Source organism: Barbatula barbatula (assembly GCF_947034865.1).
Source record: "Barbatula barbatula genome assembly, chromosome: 22".
NCBI lineage: Eukaryota > Metazoa > Chordata > Actinopteri > Cypriniformes > Nemacheilidae > Barbatula > Barbatula barbatula.
The window spans coordinates 16,456,732-16,476,906 of NC_136785.1; the positions used below are offsets into that span (position 1 = coordinate 16,456,732).

The 20,175-nt window shown below is 38.4% G+C and overlaps 2 protein-coding genes across 3 annotated transcripts; both read right to left on the minus strand.

Moving 5' to 3' along the window:
• Window positions 1–426: 426 nt before the first annotated feature.
• On the minus strand, window positions 427–9,368 carry heatr6 (HEAT repeat containing 6). 2 transcript variants are annotated; one of them, XM_079486166.1, is made up of 20 exons: window positions 9,027–9,368; window positions 8,706–8,813; window positions 8,487–8,627; window positions 8,290–8,405; window positions 7,627–7,741; window positions 7,442–7,543; window positions 7,072–7,215; window positions 6,669–6,922; window positions 6,392–6,569; window positions 6,108–6,314; window positions 5,910–6,009; window positions 4,896–5,257; window positions 4,669–4,791; window positions 4,117–4,203; window positions 3,900–4,034; window positions 3,680–3,802; window positions 3,153–3,277; window positions 2,962–3,058; window positions 1,904–2,108; window positions 427–1,800 (listed from the first exon to the last, which is right to left on the minus strand). In XM_079486166.1, the coding sequence occupies exons 1-20, from the start codon at window positions 9,312–9,314 to the stop codon at window positions 1,166–1,168; spliced, it is 3,645 nt and encodes a 1,214-aa protein (XP_079342292.1). In that variant the 5' UTR covers window positions 9,315–9,368; the 3' UTR covers window positions 427–1,165. The 2 variants fall into 2 exon arrangements, with proteins under 2 accessions (XP_079342292.1, XP_079342293.1); XM_079486167.1 differs by having other exon boundaries at window positions 8,495–8,627; window positions 9,027–9,320.
• A 1,604-nt stretch (window positions 9,369–10,972) lies between these two features.
• Window positions 10,973–14,746, minus strand: dynll2b (dynein, light chain, LC8-type 2b). Its single transcript, XM_079487466.1, has 3 exons — window positions 14,619–14,746; window positions 11,669–11,805; window positions 10,973–11,480 (listed from the first exon to the last, which is right to left on the minus strand). Exons 2-3 carry the CDS (start codon window positions 11,798–11,800, stop codon window positions 11,343–11,345), a joined length of 270 nt encoding a protein of 89 aa, XP_079343592.1. The 5' UTR covers window positions 11,801–11,805; window positions 14,619–14,746; the 3' UTR covers window positions 10,973–11,342.
• Window positions 14,747–20,175: the final 5,429 nt, after the last annotated feature.

Below are 20,175 nucleotides of genomic sequence, written 5' to 3' on the forward strand. Positions count from 1 at the left end.
TTTAAACATGTTAATGAACAACTTTATGTCTTTAGCATAATACTTTTTTGAGCTCAAATCCTCAGGGGACAAATGGCAAAAAATGACTTGGCTTTGACATTAAATACTTTTAAATGTACAAATAAAACGAATCATATCAATAAATTGAATAAAATAAAATTGAGCAGTTTCAGCATCAGTGACCTTTTCTGTCTAAACTTGTAACATAAATTCAATGAGAATATTTACTAACATAATGAATTATCTGATTTTATTTGACCAAACCCCTTATGATGGAGTTTATGCATGCATTTTCTTTTTTAAAGAGAGGAAAATTTATGTGTTATGGGTGTTATGGAAAAGGACACACATTTTCGAGAGATACATATTTTGTAGGATTTCTGTGAATTAAAATGTGCAAACCAGAAGCAAGAATACAAACAAATGAAAGGATGACTCTTTATTAACATAAAACAGTTACTATATTATTTATTAATTCTCATTTGCCAATTTTTGGGAATATTTACTTTTATGGATGTGACAATTCACTTACCGGTCTCTATGCTTCAAAACACAAAAACTGTTTTGTTAAAGTTTTTAAAACTGAGAATGTAACAAAAAGGATTACATTTTGTCATGAATTCTGTAGCAAAGCAAGACTCAAGAAAGCAAGAAATTATTTTGTGTAGAATTAAAACAAAAATGTAATTAAAACTATACAGTACAAGTGTAAAAGTTCTCTCATTTGACTGTAATTACGGAGAATAAAACCTGCAAATACATACCAAGTTTTTTACTGAAAACTTAAGAAGAAAGAGACCATCGAGTTGCCAAATATGTAAAACAAAGGTTTTATGTTTATTTCGATTTTGGATCCTTTTAAAAAAGCATAGTGATATTTAAAATGTGCAACTCGAGATTTCATTCTTAAGGCACAAGAAAATAATTTGAGAAGGACAGAGGAAATGTTTTTGTATGTTTTAACTACATGGCTGTAGCCCATTGGGTCATAGCTGTACTACTTGATAACTTAAAACCCACGTACTACAGATTGTGCGAACCTAATATTATCCTTTAATAACTTTACGATATATACAAATCCGTTTAAACATAAGTTAAAAAGACAGTCTTAAATGTCATACAGTCATGTCATGTGGCTTTATCACAGCTGAGTGTTTCTATCATCTCACTTTGATTTCTGTGTTGCTTCGCTGTGTGTAAAAATATAAACTTTGCTATCTGCTTCTTTCATCACCTCAGCATCTCTCACTACATCTTCCAGAAAATCCAGCACAGTCCTCAGGTCTTCACTGCTGTCCAACACAAGCTCTCTCTGGAGTTCCTTCAGTCTGCTCAAGGTCTCACTGAGCACCATTAATCCATCTTCAGCTGCTGTGTGATCCTCTGTATCATCCACCTCAACTCCATCGACCCCAGCAACCAAAGCCACACCCCTATCACTAACGTAACGAACTAGGAAGTCTTTTAGTATTGGTCTTGATTGGTCATTCAGCGATGACCTCACTGCTGGAAGGTCATCAAGGTCGCATATAGACAGTAGATGTAGGAGAGTGTGACAGAGCTGGGTGCGTAAACTAGCGCAGTAACGGTATTCAAGGAAATCTTCGGTTTCTTCGCTATGTTCAAGTGCCTGTGCCAAAGCGTGCCAGACCTCGGAAAACATGCAAGCGTCTCCGTAGCGGTCTCGCGTCAGGGGGATGGAAAGTGCAGCGGCAGATTTGATGCGCACTTTGAAGTTCTTGCAGGAAGTTACGACGTGGGATAGGGCAGAGTAAGCGTCATTGGACCAGACAGCCGTACCTGATGGGAAAGTATTAGATATAAGATGTCAAATTGTGTGCGTGATGTAAATTTCGTAATCTTATAAACTTAATTGATTATGCTTTTGTGCATCTTTACTCACCCAATGGTAGATTGTGATTTCTAAAAGCATTACCCAGTGCATAGCAGGCATTCCAGCGGACTTTCATGGTAGCGTCCCCTCTAACCGTATCGATCAGCGCCCTCATGGCCTCCTGAAGAGGCTGATCAAACACAGGTTTACCCAGATGCCCCGGCTGCAGGAAGTGCAGCAGATTGCCCAGCGCACGAACGGCGTTGCTCTTTACCTGTAACACACAAAGCCATTATCATGTTTACATGGGAACACTTTTATAGGGGTTAAATAAATAGCTTTTTAATCAAATAAAGATTTGATTAATATCTCAAGCATTTAAAATAAACTATACAACAAGACTAAATTCATTCTAGAAGAAATCATTAAAAAAAGAAATGAGTCATTAATCTGTATTCATCTTCACACCACAAATATGATGAATTGGGATAAATGGCACACTTAGGTATAATATTTAAGGTTGAGGTTTGGTTCCAACTTAAGATCCCAGTGAAATTCGTGTTCCCTTATAATCTTGAGTTACAATCTGAAAATGCATTTCCTTCTTAAATGAGGTATGTTAGATGGCTTGGGCAGAGCATCCGTTAACTCCTCCCCTTCAACTGTCAATCTGCTGCCAGTTCCATTTCAAAATGCGACGTCTGTTTTTATACATCCAATCAAATCGTAGAGCAATACGGAAACCACGCCCACTAATTTTCTCATTAGAAATTCCTTTTCACTCAGAAACGCGTCAAAATAAGGAAGTGAAAACGTTCCAGTTCACAGAGACTGTTTGTCTCTGATGTTTGAGCCACAATAAATCAAAACATGAAATGAAGAAATTATTTACAAAAATAGTTAACTCTGTTTTTAAAATGAGTCAATGTTCATGTTTTTTTCTTGTGCATTCCAATTAATATCAATCAAACTGCAGTTGGTTTGTTCTGATTTGAGCCAAAATAACACAAAAAATACAGCTGGCTAACACAATAAAAACATGATTTTTGAAACATTTCCCAAAAACATTTGGGAAAAAAACTCTTTAAATACACTCATTATAAGTTTTAATGTCACCCTGGACGTACCCTGTCTTTATCTTCCGAGGCATTAGTGGCCGATCTGAGCATGTTGAGAAGCAGCATATCAGAGAACTCCTGCTGAAACTCCAGCCCCACTGACTGCCTACAACAGGATGCAGAAACAAAACTACTGTTTATCATCCAGCAAGATTTTTAACATAATCCCATGCATGCTATTGTGAATGTTTGACTCTCACATGTTGACGATGAGCGTGTCCGTAAGGTTGCCAAGTGACCAGGCGGCCTTTGCTCTGACGTTGGGCGAGCGGTCGTCCAGAGCAGTGAGGATGGCATTGGCTGTGTCTGCCACAAACATCACATCCTGTGAAGGTGACACAAAACAGTTAGAATTATGATTAGCTAATGTGGCAAGTAGCATTTTTGTGAGGTTGTGGGCTATTTTGTGGGCGTTATTAACTGTCATAAAAGGAATAGTTCACTCAAAATGTATTTATTCACGCTAATGTCATTCAAAACCTGTATATGAATCTTTCTTCTGGAAAACACAAAAGAAGATATTTTAAGAGATGTCTCCGTGGTTTTGTGTCCATACAGTTGAAGTCAAAGGGGGCCGTTGTTGTTTGGCAACAACAACATTTGGGCCGACATTCATCAAAATACCTGCTTTCTTGATTATTAAATAAAAAACTATTTTTTGTGGAAGCTGAATGCACTTTATGCAATTATGAAGCTCACATTGTATTTGACTAATTTCATCTGTTACCTCTCTCAGACAGGGGAACAGAATATAAACCCCCAGAGCTCTGACCGCTGCTGCTTTGACCAGAGAGTTGTCGCTGTATGTCAGTCCCAACAGTATTGTGATACACAGCACCTGTGTCTTATCCTGCAGATGTGGATGCACAGATTCACACATAAATAGAGTTTACATTTATCTCAATTTTCTCATAATCTCTCCAAACACGCTCGCTCAACACACTCACAGGCAGCTGGCTGAAGGCCTGAGGTAAGATGGAGGAGAGGGTGTCGCACGCGCTGGTCTGCAGAGTGGGATGCTGTTCATTCTGTAAGGCTCCGATCAGCGGACCACCCAAGACCTCTGACCAGAACTGAACCACCTGTCAGGGACAACAGACCAGCATTACATTCACAATCGTGTGATGACTGTTAACAAGTGTTTTTTAGTTCACTGTTGGTTACCTGGCAAACTGGCACACGTTTGGCACTTTGAGCATCAACATCAGTTCTGTACTGCTGGATAATGCATGTCCCCAGTTCTTCCAGAAGCTGGGAAAAGACACAAAACAAGAATGTTATAGATGTTATATTAAGCATAGGAAATACATAGTTTCCCTCTCAAGTTTATAAGTGGGGAGTTGACAAATAAATGAAAAAATGACAAAATATTTATCAAGAGAGAAGTATCTTCATTGATAGTTTTTTCAAAACATTTGTCATCCCATGATAGGAGAAATTAGCATAAACATTTTTTATATATATTTACATTTATGCATTTGGCAGACGCTTTTATCCAAAGAGACTTACATAGAAACAAAATGTATAGGATTATGCTAATTATGTGCAATCCCCTGGTATCGAACCCGCGACATTGGCCTTGTAAGCGCCACGATCTTACCACTGAGCTACTGGAAAGCTTATTTATATTTATTTAACACAAAAAAGGTATGAGAAATAGTAGAAAGCTATGCACCACAAATAAACAATACAGAACATGAAAGAATGATTTGATACTTTAGTGCCGTGTAGTTGTACAGAAGGGTCCGGCTCTGTAAGACAGCGGGTGCCGAGTTGCCCCAGCTCCAAAAGAGATGTCTGAACCAATGAGAAGTAAGCCTTTACCAGATGACCCAAAACCTGAAATAAACCCAGACACAAAAATACTCTCCATCCAAACAAATCCTTATGTGGCTAGATTTACATTTATACTTGTACATTTTGCAGACCAACAGAAGTCTCACCTGCAGTGCTTCAAGTCGAACAGGTGAAGGTTCGAGCGCTGCAGCAACAGACCCCCCAGCATCACTATCTGAACAGTGTTCCTCGCGGGGCTGCGTGATCAGAGCCACACACAACTGCAGGAGCCAACACTGCCCCTCCGCTGCACCCTCAGCTCTTCCTCCTGGAGATGCAGTGGTTTCTTCCTCTCTTTGTGCCGGCTGTCTCCAGTTTTGAGAAAGCTCCTGAGGGGTGGTGATACCTGGTGTGCTGTGGCTGGACGTGGAGCCAGGCTGCTGTAATAGCAGATGGATCTCAGGCAGAGGGGCTTGAGTTGACACTAATGCACCAAAGAGAGTGAGGCTGGACACACGCACATTCACATCTAATGAGAACGGGAGGCAGACAGATGATGATGATGATGATGATGAATATTTGTTTTTTTTTTATTCTGTAATTAATGATTGACCCATGTGTCATTTCAAAGTTGTGTAGTGGCCAAAGCTGACATCCAGAAAGTGCAATTGTTTCTATTATTGCCCCCAGAAGAAATTAATATAGTTTGTTAAAATATTTGTTTGTTTTTTATTTATTTTATAATTCTATATAAGTCACCTTTATTCTTGGTTGTTTTCATTTATGTTATTTGTTTGGTTTTTATATTACTAAACAAGTTACGTATTGTTTTATTTTAGCTTATTTGTTTTGTTTATTTTAGTTTTTATGTATTTTAGAAAACCTGCATAACAATATAAATAATAAACAAATAAAATAAAACTAAAATAAATGAAAATTTTATATTTTTTAAATATTAAGGAAACTACAATAAAACTGAAAACTATAAAACTCAGATAAATGGCAGACGTCACTTCTTTATAACTTCTATGAAAACCAAGTGAGAAATTTAGAAGAATTTTGATGCTGCTCTTTACATGCAAAATTCAACTGAGGCAAGCTTTGAAACAACATGTGGGAGAATAAATGACAAAATATTCATTTTTGGGTGAACTGTCCCTGGTTTTGTATAGTATTATTACCTCTGTGACGCACATATGGACGGATCTGTTTCCAAAGTGGACTCAGCAGGCCTGGTCTTAGACGGTTATAAGGCACACTGGACACCAAGTGAGCAAGGCACTAAAGTAAAAAAACACAAACATTTCCATATTCAGTGTGGAAAAACTGGCTAAACAGTAAAGCTGTGTGAATCACTTATTTACTCTTATTTAGGTTACCTTCAAGACTTGAGTGAGGGTCTGGTATGAAGACTCTGCGAGAAGCGCTAGCAATAAGCAGCGATGTAGCTCTCTGATACTAGCAGCTAATGTGGCAGAGAAGGGCGTGAAGGCCTGGCGGGGTGCGCTGGTGTCTTCGGCGGTGGAGAGAAACTGTCGTGAACCTTCTAGAAGTGCAGACAGAACCTGCAGCGAGCCGGCCCGCACCTGAAAACGAAAGATGTGCTGTTATAAACAAAACAGCAGCCATATTGAAAGAAATTTAATCAGTAGGCGTGAGTTACCTTCGGAGAAGGATCCTTCAAAGCAATGGTCAAGAGAGTGAGAGGAGGAGGACCTCCAATCCCTGGAGCATCAGGAACGAAGGATGACCAGTAGCCATAGAGGACACGTTTTTCAACACATCTGACCACACCTAGGAAACACTGTAGCGCGCTCTGACGCACACGCGCTTGATATAACCTAGATGACACCAGAAATATACATTTATATTCTAGATCACAACTAGTAAATGTTTTATTAAGGTAAGAAAGCATTGAGGACAATGTCCAGGAGTCAAACCTGAGTTTAGATTGCATTGCTCCCTCAGGGTCGGAGAATTCAGAGTCAGAACTTCCTTTAATCCAGGATGGGTGGAGATGTGGAGTCACTCTGGATGGAGACATCACACATGGAGATTGCATGCTGGGTGACCAAACACTGCATGCCGGGTGATCCACACCACCTGCTCCAGTTTCAAGCTCTCCATCTTCCTCACCCCTCGTTCCCTCATCTCCAGCTTTCTTCCCTTTCCCACGAGACTTACGTTTCTTGTTCTGCTTGGGAGATAAAAAGTATGATTTGAATTTATCTGCTGAATGTTTATACACTCAGTTTTCAATACAGGGAGAAATTATGTTTTTTTTATGCGTGCTCACATGTAGCATGACTTTAACTTATCAGCTGTAATGTTTTGGCTACGCACCCCAGTAGTTTTTTTCTGAGGAGTTGAGTCTTGTGAGGATTCAGGTTTTGGAGCAGGAACGGTTTCGTACTGAGGAAGAGGTGCTGGGTACAGCACCTGTGGCATTTCCACACTTATTCCTGGCAGCCCGTGGAACATGTATCTCTGCCACGGTCAAACACATATTAAAGATTACATTGAGTCCCTGTACATTCTGAATCAAAGCAAAATGCACAAGAGCAAAATTATTAACACTTGTTTTGTTGTGGTGTTTGATGCCCAAGGAACATAAGTACTGAGAAAATGTACCTTAACTGTCCTATTGCTTTGGAAAAAAGCATATGCCAAATTAATAAATGTGCATGTAAATGCATATAGAATTGTTATTTACTTTAAACACAGCCAATAAGGTGCCTAGATCTTGGTTTGGCACAGATTTCCATTTTCCCCCATTAAGAAAACACTGCATACCTCTCAGAGCACTCTGCAATAACTGAAACAGAGATAGAATACGTTAACCTGCAAGATGAAAGACAATCCAGGCAATATAGTGTCAAAAAACATTTGAGTACTGACTGTACAGAAGATGATGTCCTCCACTTTAGGCGGTTTTGGGGACTGTAGTGTCCGCAGAAGGATTCCATAGCATACACCTTTATATGGATCCTCTAAATATGGCTGACCAGAAACACTACAGAACACACAAATGTTAATCATTTCACTGTAGAACTGTACAGAAGAATAGACAGAAGAATAGAAGTGTCTTATTCAAAACTGTGACATATTTTTATAACCATTTATATATAACATTTTGCATTAGCTGGTAACCAAGCATAGAAGTCATGTCTTAAAAGGGATAGTTAAATAAACAATTCTGTCATCATTTATTTTCCCTCAAGTTGTTCCAAACCTGTATAAATGTGAGATATTTGGAAAAACTGTTCTGTGTCAATACTGACTACCATAGTAGGAAAATAAAACTACAATGGTAGACAATACTGCCCCAAAACTACTTGTTTTTCCACATTCCACAAAGTCTCTTCTTTTGTGCTTAACAGAACAAAAAATATAAAGGTTTGGAAAAACAAGGGTAAGTAAATGACAGAATGTTCATTTTTGAGTGACCTCCCTTTAAAAAAGTGCCAATAAGAAGGAATTGCCCAAGCCAATTAAAATCAAGTTTTGACTTAATTATGCATTAAAAGAATGTCGTCAACCAATAAAAAAGATGCAGCCCACCTAAGGCATAGATTAGCTATGCAATGCACAGCGGAGCGACGCAGCTCTATGTCAGGTTGAACAGGATCACCGTATCTCACCAGAACACCAGCTTCTCCAAGAAGATCTGGAAGATGCTACAGGAAAATTATTATTATTATTATTAACTTATTACTATACGCTGTTTTTAGAGTAGTTACCAGATCAGTCACTCTTACCCACTGACATTTGTATCCATTGCCATAGACCAGTGATGAAAGGGAGAGCATCACTTCTGGGTGAGTCCAGGAGCTGCATGTCCTCAGAGCACGCGTGCAATATGACACCAACACATCAAGGGTCTGCTCATCCACTATTACCTGTGATGTGACAACAGTAATGTGGGTCACCTATCAGAATAAGGAGCCATACGAATCTTTAATGTGACCGCTACACACCTGCAGTTGGTTTAGAAGCTGATGAATCAATTGGCACAGTTTGATGACCAGATGCTCCTGGCTGAGAGGAACCAGACGGCTTGCGTGCACAAGCAGCTCACACACAACCTATTGAAAATAACATTTCAACTTAGTGACACGCGTACCTGCTGGACAGCTTTAATGTGTGACAGGCTTGCATGTAGACACTTCGCTGTTTATTTGGGAGTATAAGGTTCATATAGACGACATTTGGGCAGCAAAGGCGTAGCTGAAAGCGCGTGTAAGGCGCACGCAATGTAACTTTACGCATTTGGAAAACATTACAAAACGGAATCATACCTGTGGATGAATGTTGTCATGAGTGATGTTCGCGTAGTTTTCTGAAATCAGCTGGTCGAATAGTAAATGAAGCTCGGTTTTCAGAGTCGGGCTGTCAGAGGGCCTCAGGGATGTCAGTTTAGTAAAGCAGCGACCGATCTGATCCTGCGTTTCTGTATGTTGCGCCTTTGATGGTGACGTAAACCTCAATGCATTATCGGATGATCTGGACTGAAATCCGTTCGCGTTACGATTAACGTTGGATGAAAAGTTGCAGTCGGAATCAAAGAGCTTTGCGTTACCCGCCATCTTTACAGTGTCAAAATAGCGGCTTTACTATGGCAACCATCATCCACATCCTAGGTCGACCGGAAGTCCTCTTTTCAAAATAAAGGTTTGCGTTCATTTTTATTTACGACTTATTTGTATTAATTTACTTCCACGTTTGTGTTTTACTGTTATGTATGTCGCAACAGTATTCAGAAATAACAATACAAAATATTCGCAGCACAATGTTGACGGTTTCAACAATAATTTTTAACAATTTATTTTATTTCTATTAATATCAATTTGTATTTCTATTTTACGATATATTCTTTGCATTAAAATAAAACTACTCAACAGTTACCGAGTCTTTGCGGATGTCTAGCTACCGGAAGTCAGGTCACACGATGACACAATGTTTGTTTACGTTTTCATTTGAGTAAAATTCCAACTACGTTTTGTTTTAATACTTTATATCATTTCATTATGAATTATTAAAATGAATTATTATTATTGTAATTACTTTAGTACTAGAAATGTTATGGTTAAACTATGGTTACTATGGTAAGACCATGTTTGTTATTACAAACTATTGGTACTACAAAAAAGATCACAAAGGTTGTATTATAAAATGAAGGGCTAAATCCATTTAAACAATCTGAATAGGTGCTCAATAAACAGAATGGCACTTCATTAAATGATACAGTTTGTGCACGCTTTGCAGGATTAATACAAATGTTGTCTGTTTTATTTACAAAATCTTTACTTGTCCAATTACTCATTTAGGCGAATATTTTATAATCTTAGTCTGAATATGGCAACAACTATATTTGGATGACTACATTTTCTATTTTATATATTTATGAATATTTAGCTTTCCTGTAGCTCAGTGGTAAGAACATTGCGTTAACAACGCAAGGTTGTGGGGTTCGATCCCTGGGTATTACAGATATATGTATAAATGTATAGGATAATGCAATGTAAGTCGCTTTAGATAAAAGTGTCTGCCAAATGCCTAAATGTAGACATACACCCATCTCCTATCAGCCAACCATTGTGGGCATAGTCAGTAGACTCGCTGACATCATCCATAGCAACCCCGCCCTTTCTCTTAGCTAAAGATTTCTATCTGCTCCTTAGTAAAAGCTGCTCTTAGTAGCAATGTGAATAGGTTTAAAGAGGAAACTCTAAACTAAAAACTTTTACTGCGGATTAGGAGAGCTTAGTGGCAAGAGAAAATGTTTTATTAATACGGGTCCTGGTCTCTTGTATCAGTACAGCCTACAAAGATGTTTATCCCAAACAGAAATAGCTACAGAACATATTTGGAGTGAGTCTGTTATTCCTCTATGGGAGATTTTGTGTCATTGTGACTACAGGTTTGTGAGGAGAACCCTTGCTTAAACGCTTTTTGTAGATGCTTTTCCATGAAATCAAGTAGGTATGGTATCTCTTTAATGGTCCTGTGTTTCCAGACAGATCAGCTCATTAGTAACCAAACACGAACAGCATACTACCTGCCTCCGCAGAAAAGTGTTCTCCTTTCCAGATAAGTTTGTTCAGCTTTTGAGCTGCATGCCATGAAAAGCTAATGAAGACAATTGACCATCTTACAGTATCACCCAAATTTAGATCATACTACAAAGTTTAAAAAAACAACCACTGCTCGGGCAAAGAGAATAGCTTTACACAAATAAGCAAAATACGTATGACAGTCTTTAATATCATTTAAAGGCAGCGATTAAAGCATTTTGTACAACTTCAGTGCAAAAACAAATCTGGACAAGGAAAAATGAACATAAATCATCTTGTTGCTTCAACTCGTGCAACTACAGAAAGCCAACGTTACTGTATTGCAACATATACAAATTAAATATTATACACGGTCCATGCATTTATGCACAGCCTCTATAGCTAAAGTCATGAATATGTATGCGGAACAGAATGTAAGCATTGGTTGTGTTTGTATGCGTGTGTCTGTGTGTATGTATCGGAGAGTGGCTCAAGCCATCAGTGCATCACAGTCAAGTTTTGGAGCCGATGTCCAAGCTTTCATAAATGACGGATGTTACTTCAGCCCGATTTGAAGAGAAGAATGGCCACTTGACCTAGGTAGAAGTAGATGAAATGCTTTGTTTCATGCGTCACGTAACTGCCAAAGTTTCGTCCCACAATGCAATGCCATGTCGGATTATACTTCTTATCAAATTCCTGTTGAAAGAGCAAGAACAAACAGATATTTTAGTGGGACCACCAGCATTCTCAAACAAACATGATCTCTAAATCAATACTTCTTTCTGGCAGAACCAAAGCAAAAATAAGCACAGAGATGTTAGAAGTAGTAGTATTGCTATTATTTTGAAACATGTGTTGACAATTATAAATATTTAGTGAATTACCTTCTTGATAAAAGCAGCAATATCCTTTTCAATGTTGTACTTCTCCATGGCCTGTGTAGCACAATCCACTGCATCCTGCTGCATGTCTTCAGACATATCCGCATTCTTTATTACTGCCTTCCTGTCAGTCATGATAGCTGTGAATACAATGAAAGAAAACTTTATTCATATACCATGCGCTAAAAGTCAGGATACAAAAGTAGAAAATACATTGAGAATTTTCAATGAAAGATTTGCAAGTTATTTCAAAAACTTTAAATATTTGCAGTAGGCCATAGAAAACAGAGCAAGCCTTTGCTTTCAAATGGAGCCACTGGATTTACCATCAGTTTTTTTTCTGAGAATGGCTTGCTGTGGGACCTGTCTGAATTTACAGAGTCATCTACCTTTCCAATCAGCTTATTAAAGAACTAGTGCATCTACGAAAAAAGAAACGTGCAGTCATGATTTGACAAAAAGGAGGCCACTTCAATCGGCTCCCTCTTCAGGACTCTCAGGCACTCTGTGTTGGGCCCAGGAGAGGAAAACGATTGTTGAACTCTAACAGTAAGAGGATGTATGACAAAATGTAGAAATCACATCTTTATCCAGCTCAAGTTACTGAAATTAAACCTGGGTTTCACAGACAAAATGTATGCAGCTGTCTTAACTGGAAATAACTAGCCCTGACATACACTCACTTAAAAGATTATTAAGAACACCATACTAATACTGTGTTTACCCCCCCCCCCCTTCGCCTTCAGAACTGCCTTAATTCTACGTGCCATTGATTCAACAAGGTGCTGAAAGCATTCTTTAGAAATGTTCGCCCATACCGAAAGATGCTCTATTGGGTTGAGATCTGGTGACTGTGGGGGCCATTTTAGTACAGTGAACTCACTGTCATGTTCAAGAAACTAATTTGAAATGATTCAAGCTTTGTGACATGGTGCATTTTCCTGCTGTAAGTAGCCATCAGAAGATGGGTACATGGTGGTCATAAAGGGATGGACATGGTAAGAAACGATGCTCAGGTAGGCCGTGGCATTTAAACAATGCCCAATTGTGCCAAGCAAACATCCCCCACACCATTACACCACCACCACCAGCCTGCGCAGTGGTAACAAGGCATGATGGTTCCATGTTCTCATTCTGTTTACGCCAAATTCTGACTCTACCATCTGAATGTCTAAACAGAAATCGAGACTCATCAGACCAGGCAACATTTTTTCAGTCTTCAACTGTCCAATTTTGGGAGCTCGTGCAAATTGTAGCCTCTTTTTCCAATTTGTAGTGGAGAGGAGTGGTACCCGGTGGGGTCTTCTGTTGTTGTAGCCCATCCGCCTCAAGGTTGTGGGTGTTGTGGCTTCACAAATGCATTGCTGCATACCTCGGTTGTAACGAGTGGATATTTCAGTCAAAGTAGCTCTTCTATCAGCTTGAATCAGTCGGCTCATTCTCCTCTGACCTCTAGCATCAACAAGGCATTTTCACCCACAGGACTGCCGCATACTGGATGTTTTTCCCTTTTCACAACATTCTTTGTAAACCCTAGAAATGGTTGTGCGTGAAAATCCCAGTAACGGAGCAGATTGTGAAATACTCAGACCGGCCTGTCTGGCACCAACAACCATGCCACGCTCTAAATAGCTTAAATCACCTTTCTTTCCCATTCTGACATTCAGTTTGGAGTTCAGGAGATGGCCTTGAGCAGGACCACACCCCTAAATGCATTGAAGCAACTTGCAATGTGATTGGTTGATTAGATAATTGCATTGAGAAACTGAACAGGTGTTTCTAATGATCCTTTAGGTGAGTGAAAATGAATATATATTAGAGTCGTTGTTTTGTCACCAGATGCATGTCATTACTGTTTTAATAAAAAACAACTTTTAAACTAATTTAACAAATGCATGATCCGGGCTTTAGCGAAGTCTTTGAAACTAGGCCTTAAAGGCCCATCTCAAGTATTCAAAACTATATAGAACATTCTGCATTCCTGACAAGAACCAAATCATGACATGAAAACATGAATGAGAAAATGCTTAGGAAAAGCCTCGTTTTATTATTACTATATTTTATCATTTATTCATTTGGCAGACGCTTTTATCCAAAGCGTGTATTATTAATATCAGCATGTATTATTAACGGTGATGTATTGTTTGCACAGTAAACTATGCCAAAGTTGAAATCTGAAATAAGAATCAACCATTTTAGCGGGTTCTCGAAAGGATATACCCATACATACCCATAATGACTATTGTTTCTAACAAAGACCTACTATAATCCATTTGTGTTTGCGTAAAATATGGGCAACTATTCACTTGCATAAGTAAGACGATTAAATCATAAGTTAAGGCTTAAATTGCATTGGAGCAGAAGTGCAAGTTAGGCTGCAAATGAATAATTTACACATCACAGGTGTCTGTCTTTTATAGGTCACGGAGAGGGCTGACATAACCCACATTACAAACTGAGGTTGCTACAGACTGTGGCCATTTAACCTCACATTAAAAGAACTTTCACGTGCTCCGGTGTCAACATTAAACCTCTGTCTGGACTCTGGCGTCCATGGATGAGGCCACACGGCGGTGATGTCTTCAGGATCTGCTCTCAACGCTCTCTCATCATTGGCAGAATTACATAACAGCGTTTCTCTCCAGACGGCGAGCACTTCTAACTTTCATGTCACGCCACCGCCCCATTTATCCACCATTGAAACGATTTACGCAGCGTTTTCTGTTCTTTTCGCAATCACGTGTTTATCACCAACCGTAACAACAATGACGATATGCATATGTAATACAAACTACATGTAAAAACGCCGAAAATGCCGCGTGTCCACGATGCAACCGCACTTAATACCGAACTTGTCAAAGGGTATGCAAATAAATACATGCGTAATTTCACTCATAAACGATACGTACAAGACTTCGGATGCATGCAAAGGAATAAATTCCACGATGCTCACCTCTTGTGGTGTTTTTACACTAGGACACTGTTTGTTTCAGGCTTTTCTTGAGCCGCTGTGCTTCACGCTTGACTTCACTAACCACTATTTAAATCGTAACTCTATCCATGCGGCTGCTCTCGTAACTCATATCCAACTGCGCGTCACGAAACCCGGCGTGCCCCGCCCACCGCACTGCACCGGCTCTCTGATTGGATCCTTCACAGCCTGTCGCCGCAAGTACGAGCGTTTTCCACTAGCTTCCCACTGCCCGCATTTTATTTCATCCCATAATGCACCGGTGCTAACTGGGCCCATGCTGGACTCTCACGTCCACCGATTTGGTCGGTGTCGTGTCATAGCTGGGGGCGCGGCCTGGGGCGGAGTCGGCGTGGGGGAACGCTTGTACGATTTGACGCGGCGCCGCAAGATCCGACAGGAGGATGACATCAAAATACCGTAAAAAAACATAAAATGATCGCTTTCGAATCGCTCAGGTTCAGGTTGACCCAGACTTGCCTGCCACCGACTGTCGAGATCAGCCGGTTGCAGGCGGGGGAGGTGTAAAAAGACGGCCGTCAGGTCGCAAACTTCGTGCTTCCCGCAGTGAGCTAAAATTACAGCAGACCACGTGATATTAATTTCTTAATCACTGATTAAATTTTCTGCATTAAGATCAGTAAAATTAACATAAAATGTGATATAAAAATCGAATTTGTGAGTATAATCGTAACCGAGTGTGTCAGAATAAACACGCAGCATATGTCATATTTACACGTGAACATCTGGCCAATGAGAATAAAGTGTGTCGTCATCAATGCTTTCCGATTTTGAGCAACCGGAGCACGTGACCTATAGGTACTTTAATGGCACATGTGCAGCCAGCGCCGATCAAAGTCGAATAAATTGTCTATTCAGAATGCATCGATGTGGCATGAAGTAGAACAAAAATATACTTTTCCCCACTTCATTGGAAATGCATGGTCTACATAAAATCACCTTTACTGTTCAACATGTCCTGGAGGCCTGGAGGTGTTTTCTCTACCTGATTGAGTCTCTAGCTAGGAGACAACTGTCATTTCAGTATCCCAGGGTCATTCAACAGTCTATATTTTTAACCTATGTTCATTAAGGCTTTGATATCAAAGACTAAATGTCTTAACATTTTAGATGAATTCATTTTATGCACAGTTTTGACTGCAGCGCGCAACGGTTTCCCACACAGAAGTCCATTACGAGGAAACAGCTTAACGTGGCTCAAGGCAGCGATAAACTAAGAGCACAGTTATTATGTTGATGTTTGATATCAGTGGCAAATAAATGTATTTAATTATCTGGTTATACGTAGGGATTGTTTCGGTTTTAAGCCACGAAGCTGCTTATAATGGATATTTTAAGTAAATAACAGCTCAGTATTGCAATTAAGATACATATAAGCATATATATTTTACATTGGCCACGTTAAATCATTTATGATGTAGCGTTCTTATGATTATAACTGCAATACTAATTATGAATAACTAGTCACAATCCCAAACTCGAGTATAATTGACCAAATCACACAATCGCTGAATGAAGTGTTTTTCACGTTAGACGTTTTAGAAAGTCCCTGAGTTGTTGTGGAGGGGGGTTGGACTAAGTTGCACAGATCTGGGTTTTTCCGCAGTATATAAAACAAGAAAACTTTTTTTTACTTAGCCTATTATATATTCAGAACACCACATAGCAACTTTTCGACGCTCCACCAAGTAAAATTCAGTCGTAATTATTATAAAGACAATCTATAAAACATATATTATTCAATTAGCTCATCACATACAATGAGAAATGCCTGTAGTGGGTAGGCCTACTACAATGGTGCTTACTGCCTAAAAATAGTAGATTTTAAGGTTGTCATTAATCATATTACTCAAAAAAGGTAAACTACATCTATACTTTTATGAATTTATGAAGTGAACATTCATATATAAGGTTGCAGCTGAGTGACGAATATGCAGTAAAACATTTTTGTTAAACTCCATTTCTGAAGCAAAAAACACATATATATATGCAGGGTGAAAATATAAATGAGTCCACTTTTTCACTGTTTAAGCATTTTCAGTAATATGTCCTCTTAAAAGAAATGGTTATATTTAGAACCAGAAATGGTTTTATCACCTGCTTCATATATGGAACCCCAAAATGGTTCAAGTACATTGCATCTCTGTATGCGGTTCTCCTAAACTGAGGAGAGCCGTGAAACAGGTGTAAGACCTTTGCGTTCCTTTATTTCAAGTCGAGTGCCTCAAATGTCAATAAAACCACAGAAGACTATTGTTACACTATTTACACAGTAGAGGAAGCTGGCGTTTTCTTTAAATAATGCTGGCAATAAAATAAGAGCATCCTTCCCAACAAGACCTACTAAAAGATACAAATTATTGTACATCAGGTACAGAAATCAATTAAAGAAATGCAAATTCATTCACTCACTCTCTTGTCATTTCAAACCTATATGGCTTTCTTTTTAAGAACGTTGTTTTGCTATTGGACACAAAACAAAATTGGCACTGTCGGTGTTCTGGTGAAGAAAGTACAGGTTTGGATATATTCAGGTGCATATATTCAAATCTTTGGATCTAAAAAAAGGTTGATCAGGGTTGGACGGCACGAAAATGGACATTGCGGGCCGCGGCACAAAGTTAAGAACTTCTACACCTGTTAACATAGGCCCATGAAACAATACTCATGGATTATGTATAAAACTGTGACAAACGTTAACATATCATATCCCTCTGTCTTCATTTTCAATATGTAAATATTATCCATTTAGCATCACTATTTAACACTAGGGATACTCTAACAAAGAGAAATATTCACGGATTATACTAAATATTTCAGTAATATGCTTTCAAACATGTAAAAACGTTACTTACCCGAGGGTATAATTGGGCAGAAACGGCGGACTCCTGTCACTGTCTCAAGCGTTCATCTTCACCAATCCACCAATAGGAATTCAAGGATGGTGCAACAAATATACCCCACCAGGGGCATTTCTGCGATTATTTCTTTTTAATGCCCCCTTCCGATTAAATTAAACATTGACTATATGGTATGGTTCAAAATAATGAAAACACCTGGTTATACAAAATGATTCACCAAAAAGGTAAACTATAATGTATTAGGAAATTTAAGTTTCATGCTTGCATAAAAATGAATGTAGAGCGCAGTCTCGGGAGTAACCCCCGGCCTGTGAGATGGGGGTCTGTGTCGAGCAGGGTAGGACAAGAGCCATGAGGGAAAGGTGCGAGGCGGAGGAGCTCCGGAAGCTTAAGAGAGGAGCGACAGGAGGGTATGATGAGAGAGGATCAGGCCTGAACTTTATGTTGTGTTTTATGATGTTTGTATGGCATTTTAAGTTTGTTTTTTAATTAAATGTTGTTACGTTCGCCGGTTCCCGCCTCCTTCCTTCCTTTTATGGATCTTTGTTACACAATATTATAAAACAATATTAATATTTGTTGCCTCTCCTTTTTGACAAAATGTGTTGTGTAGGTCTATAATTATTGTGTAATCTTTAGTTTACACTACAAAACATGAATTACAGAACCGTTTTATTAAAAGGCTTTTTGTCCTCCAAGGGTTCTACTTTGAACCTTTTTGGGGATAAAAGGTTGCATTTGCCAAGTACAGAACTCCAGGGTTCTATATAGAACATAAAGGAACCTTTTTTAAGAGTGTATTGTGTGACATGGCAAAAATTCAGATATGATATCTATATGATTCAGAGTGATATCTATATCTGTATGACTCTTATTTTTATTACTCTTATTTAATTGTTATTTATGAAATTATGTATTACATTATTTATCCCCAATACATGTTATCAATAAATATGAGACAACATTTTGTGTCATCTTTTTAAAACTGCTAAAAATTATACTATTTAAAGATGAGTGATGACTGTAACTCCCCTACAGCAATACCCAAACTGTTCTTTAAGATATTATGAGATAAAAAAATTGTACCATTCTTTCCCCACATTGACACAAATGGTAGTTATTGCATTAATGAGAAAGTGATTTTTTTAATTGTAACATTGACAATATTAAAACATTTATAAAAAATATTATTTATTTCATAGACAATACATAACAATCTTTTTATTAATAATAAAAAAGGTCTATGTAAGATTAAGATATGCTCAACCATTTACTTCATTTTAAATGATGACAATAATCATTCTTGTGTGACAGTGAAAATGTCATGTCAACAACCCAGATACATTTCACATGTAGTATTGAAAATATTAAAAAAACAGAGTGCTGGTGGTTAGAGCGTTAGGCTTGTGATCAGAAGGTTGCCGGTTTGAATCTCCGTTCCAGCAGGTCATGACTGAAGGGCCCTTGAGCAAGTCACCTTACCCCTCATTGCTCTGCAGTAATGTGCCACTGTAAAATAAAAGCGTCTGCCAAATGAATAAATGTAAAATGCTGTATGGACTTGAGTGTGCACTCGAAACGTTTTTCTTTAGTCTTGGAATTGGTCATTTACTCGCCAACATAACATATATGCTTCATCAATGGTCTTGTTTGGAAAGAGAAAAAAATCATCGGACTTGGTCATTGGACTCGACAAATGTTCTAGTTGGTGATTCGATTATTTTTTCATTTTTTTCCTTCCAAACAAAACCATTGATGAAGCATTTATGTTTGCTTTAGTTGGACTTTTGAGTTAATTCTCTTTCCTCTTGTAGTACTTTTTTTGATGGGTGTCAAGCTGTAAAAAAGATGATACATAATACTAAATGAAGTTGATGACTGATTTGAGTGTTCTGGTTCACAACACTAATACTGTGCCAAAATTAAACCAAAGGTTTTCTTGACATCAACACTCATCATAGAGACCTCAACAACGGGGACTATCATCGAACTAATTCAGATAAACAGATGAACTGCAATGCATGCTGAGAATTAATCAATGAGTTTTGTACTATGTTACCCAGTATGCCTTGCAGCATGAAGCTTTCTTTTGTTGGTTGTCACTATTGTGGAATTTCATTCACTTATTCTTGATGTCTGATTGATTCAACAATTTAAAGTTTTTTTTGTGTGTGTGTATTTTCTGTCAATTCAAAGCAGTAAAATATAATACGTCATACCACTGCTTTAATCTCACACTGTAGTATCACACAATACCCATAAATAAATAACACAATGCACTCGTGAGCAATCATTTAGGTAACTGCAATTAAGACTACAATCATTATCACCTGATCCCAATGGATTTTAGTTTTCATTGGCTCAACAATTGTATTTTAGCACACTGTTAAAACAGACAATGAGAACCAAACTAAAGCAAATCTGATCACAATAATGATGGTTTGTTGAAACGTCTCCTTTTTCAACATTAATTGCGGTTGCAAAAGTTGATGTTGATTCAATGCAGTTAACACTGACAAGTCAACAAGCTGAGAATGGGAACATTTTCCATTGGCAGCCCAGAATGTGATTGTTACACTACAATACAAAGACTGAAAATGTGAAGTTGCACTTTGGCTTTGGTGAAATTGGTATACCTAAAGTAAAAGAGGACCATA

Excerpts from the sequence above, each read along its gene's own strand:
- heatr6 (XM_079486166.1), bottom strand. The coding sequence starts at position 9,314 with ATGGCGGGTAACGCAAAGCTCTTTGATTCCGACTGCAACTTTTCATCC. Across the intron at positions 4,204-4,668 it reads TACAACTACACGGCACTAAA|CTTCTGGAAGAACTGGGGAC; the intron begins GTATCAAATCAT and ends GTCTTTTCCCAG. Across the intron at positions 3,059-3,152 it reads GACACGCTCATCGTCAACAT|GCAGTCAGTGGGGCTGGAGT; the intron begins GTGAGAGTCAAA and ends ATCCTGTTGTAG.
- dynll2b (XM_079487466.1), bottom strand. The coding sequence starts at position 11,800 with ATGACTGACAGGAAGGCAGTAATAAAGAATGCGGATATGTCTGAAGAC. Across the intron at positions 11,481-11,668 it reads TTGCTGCTTTTATCAAGAAG|GAATTTGATAAGAAGTATAA; the intron begins GTAATTCACTAA and ends CTCTTTCAACAG.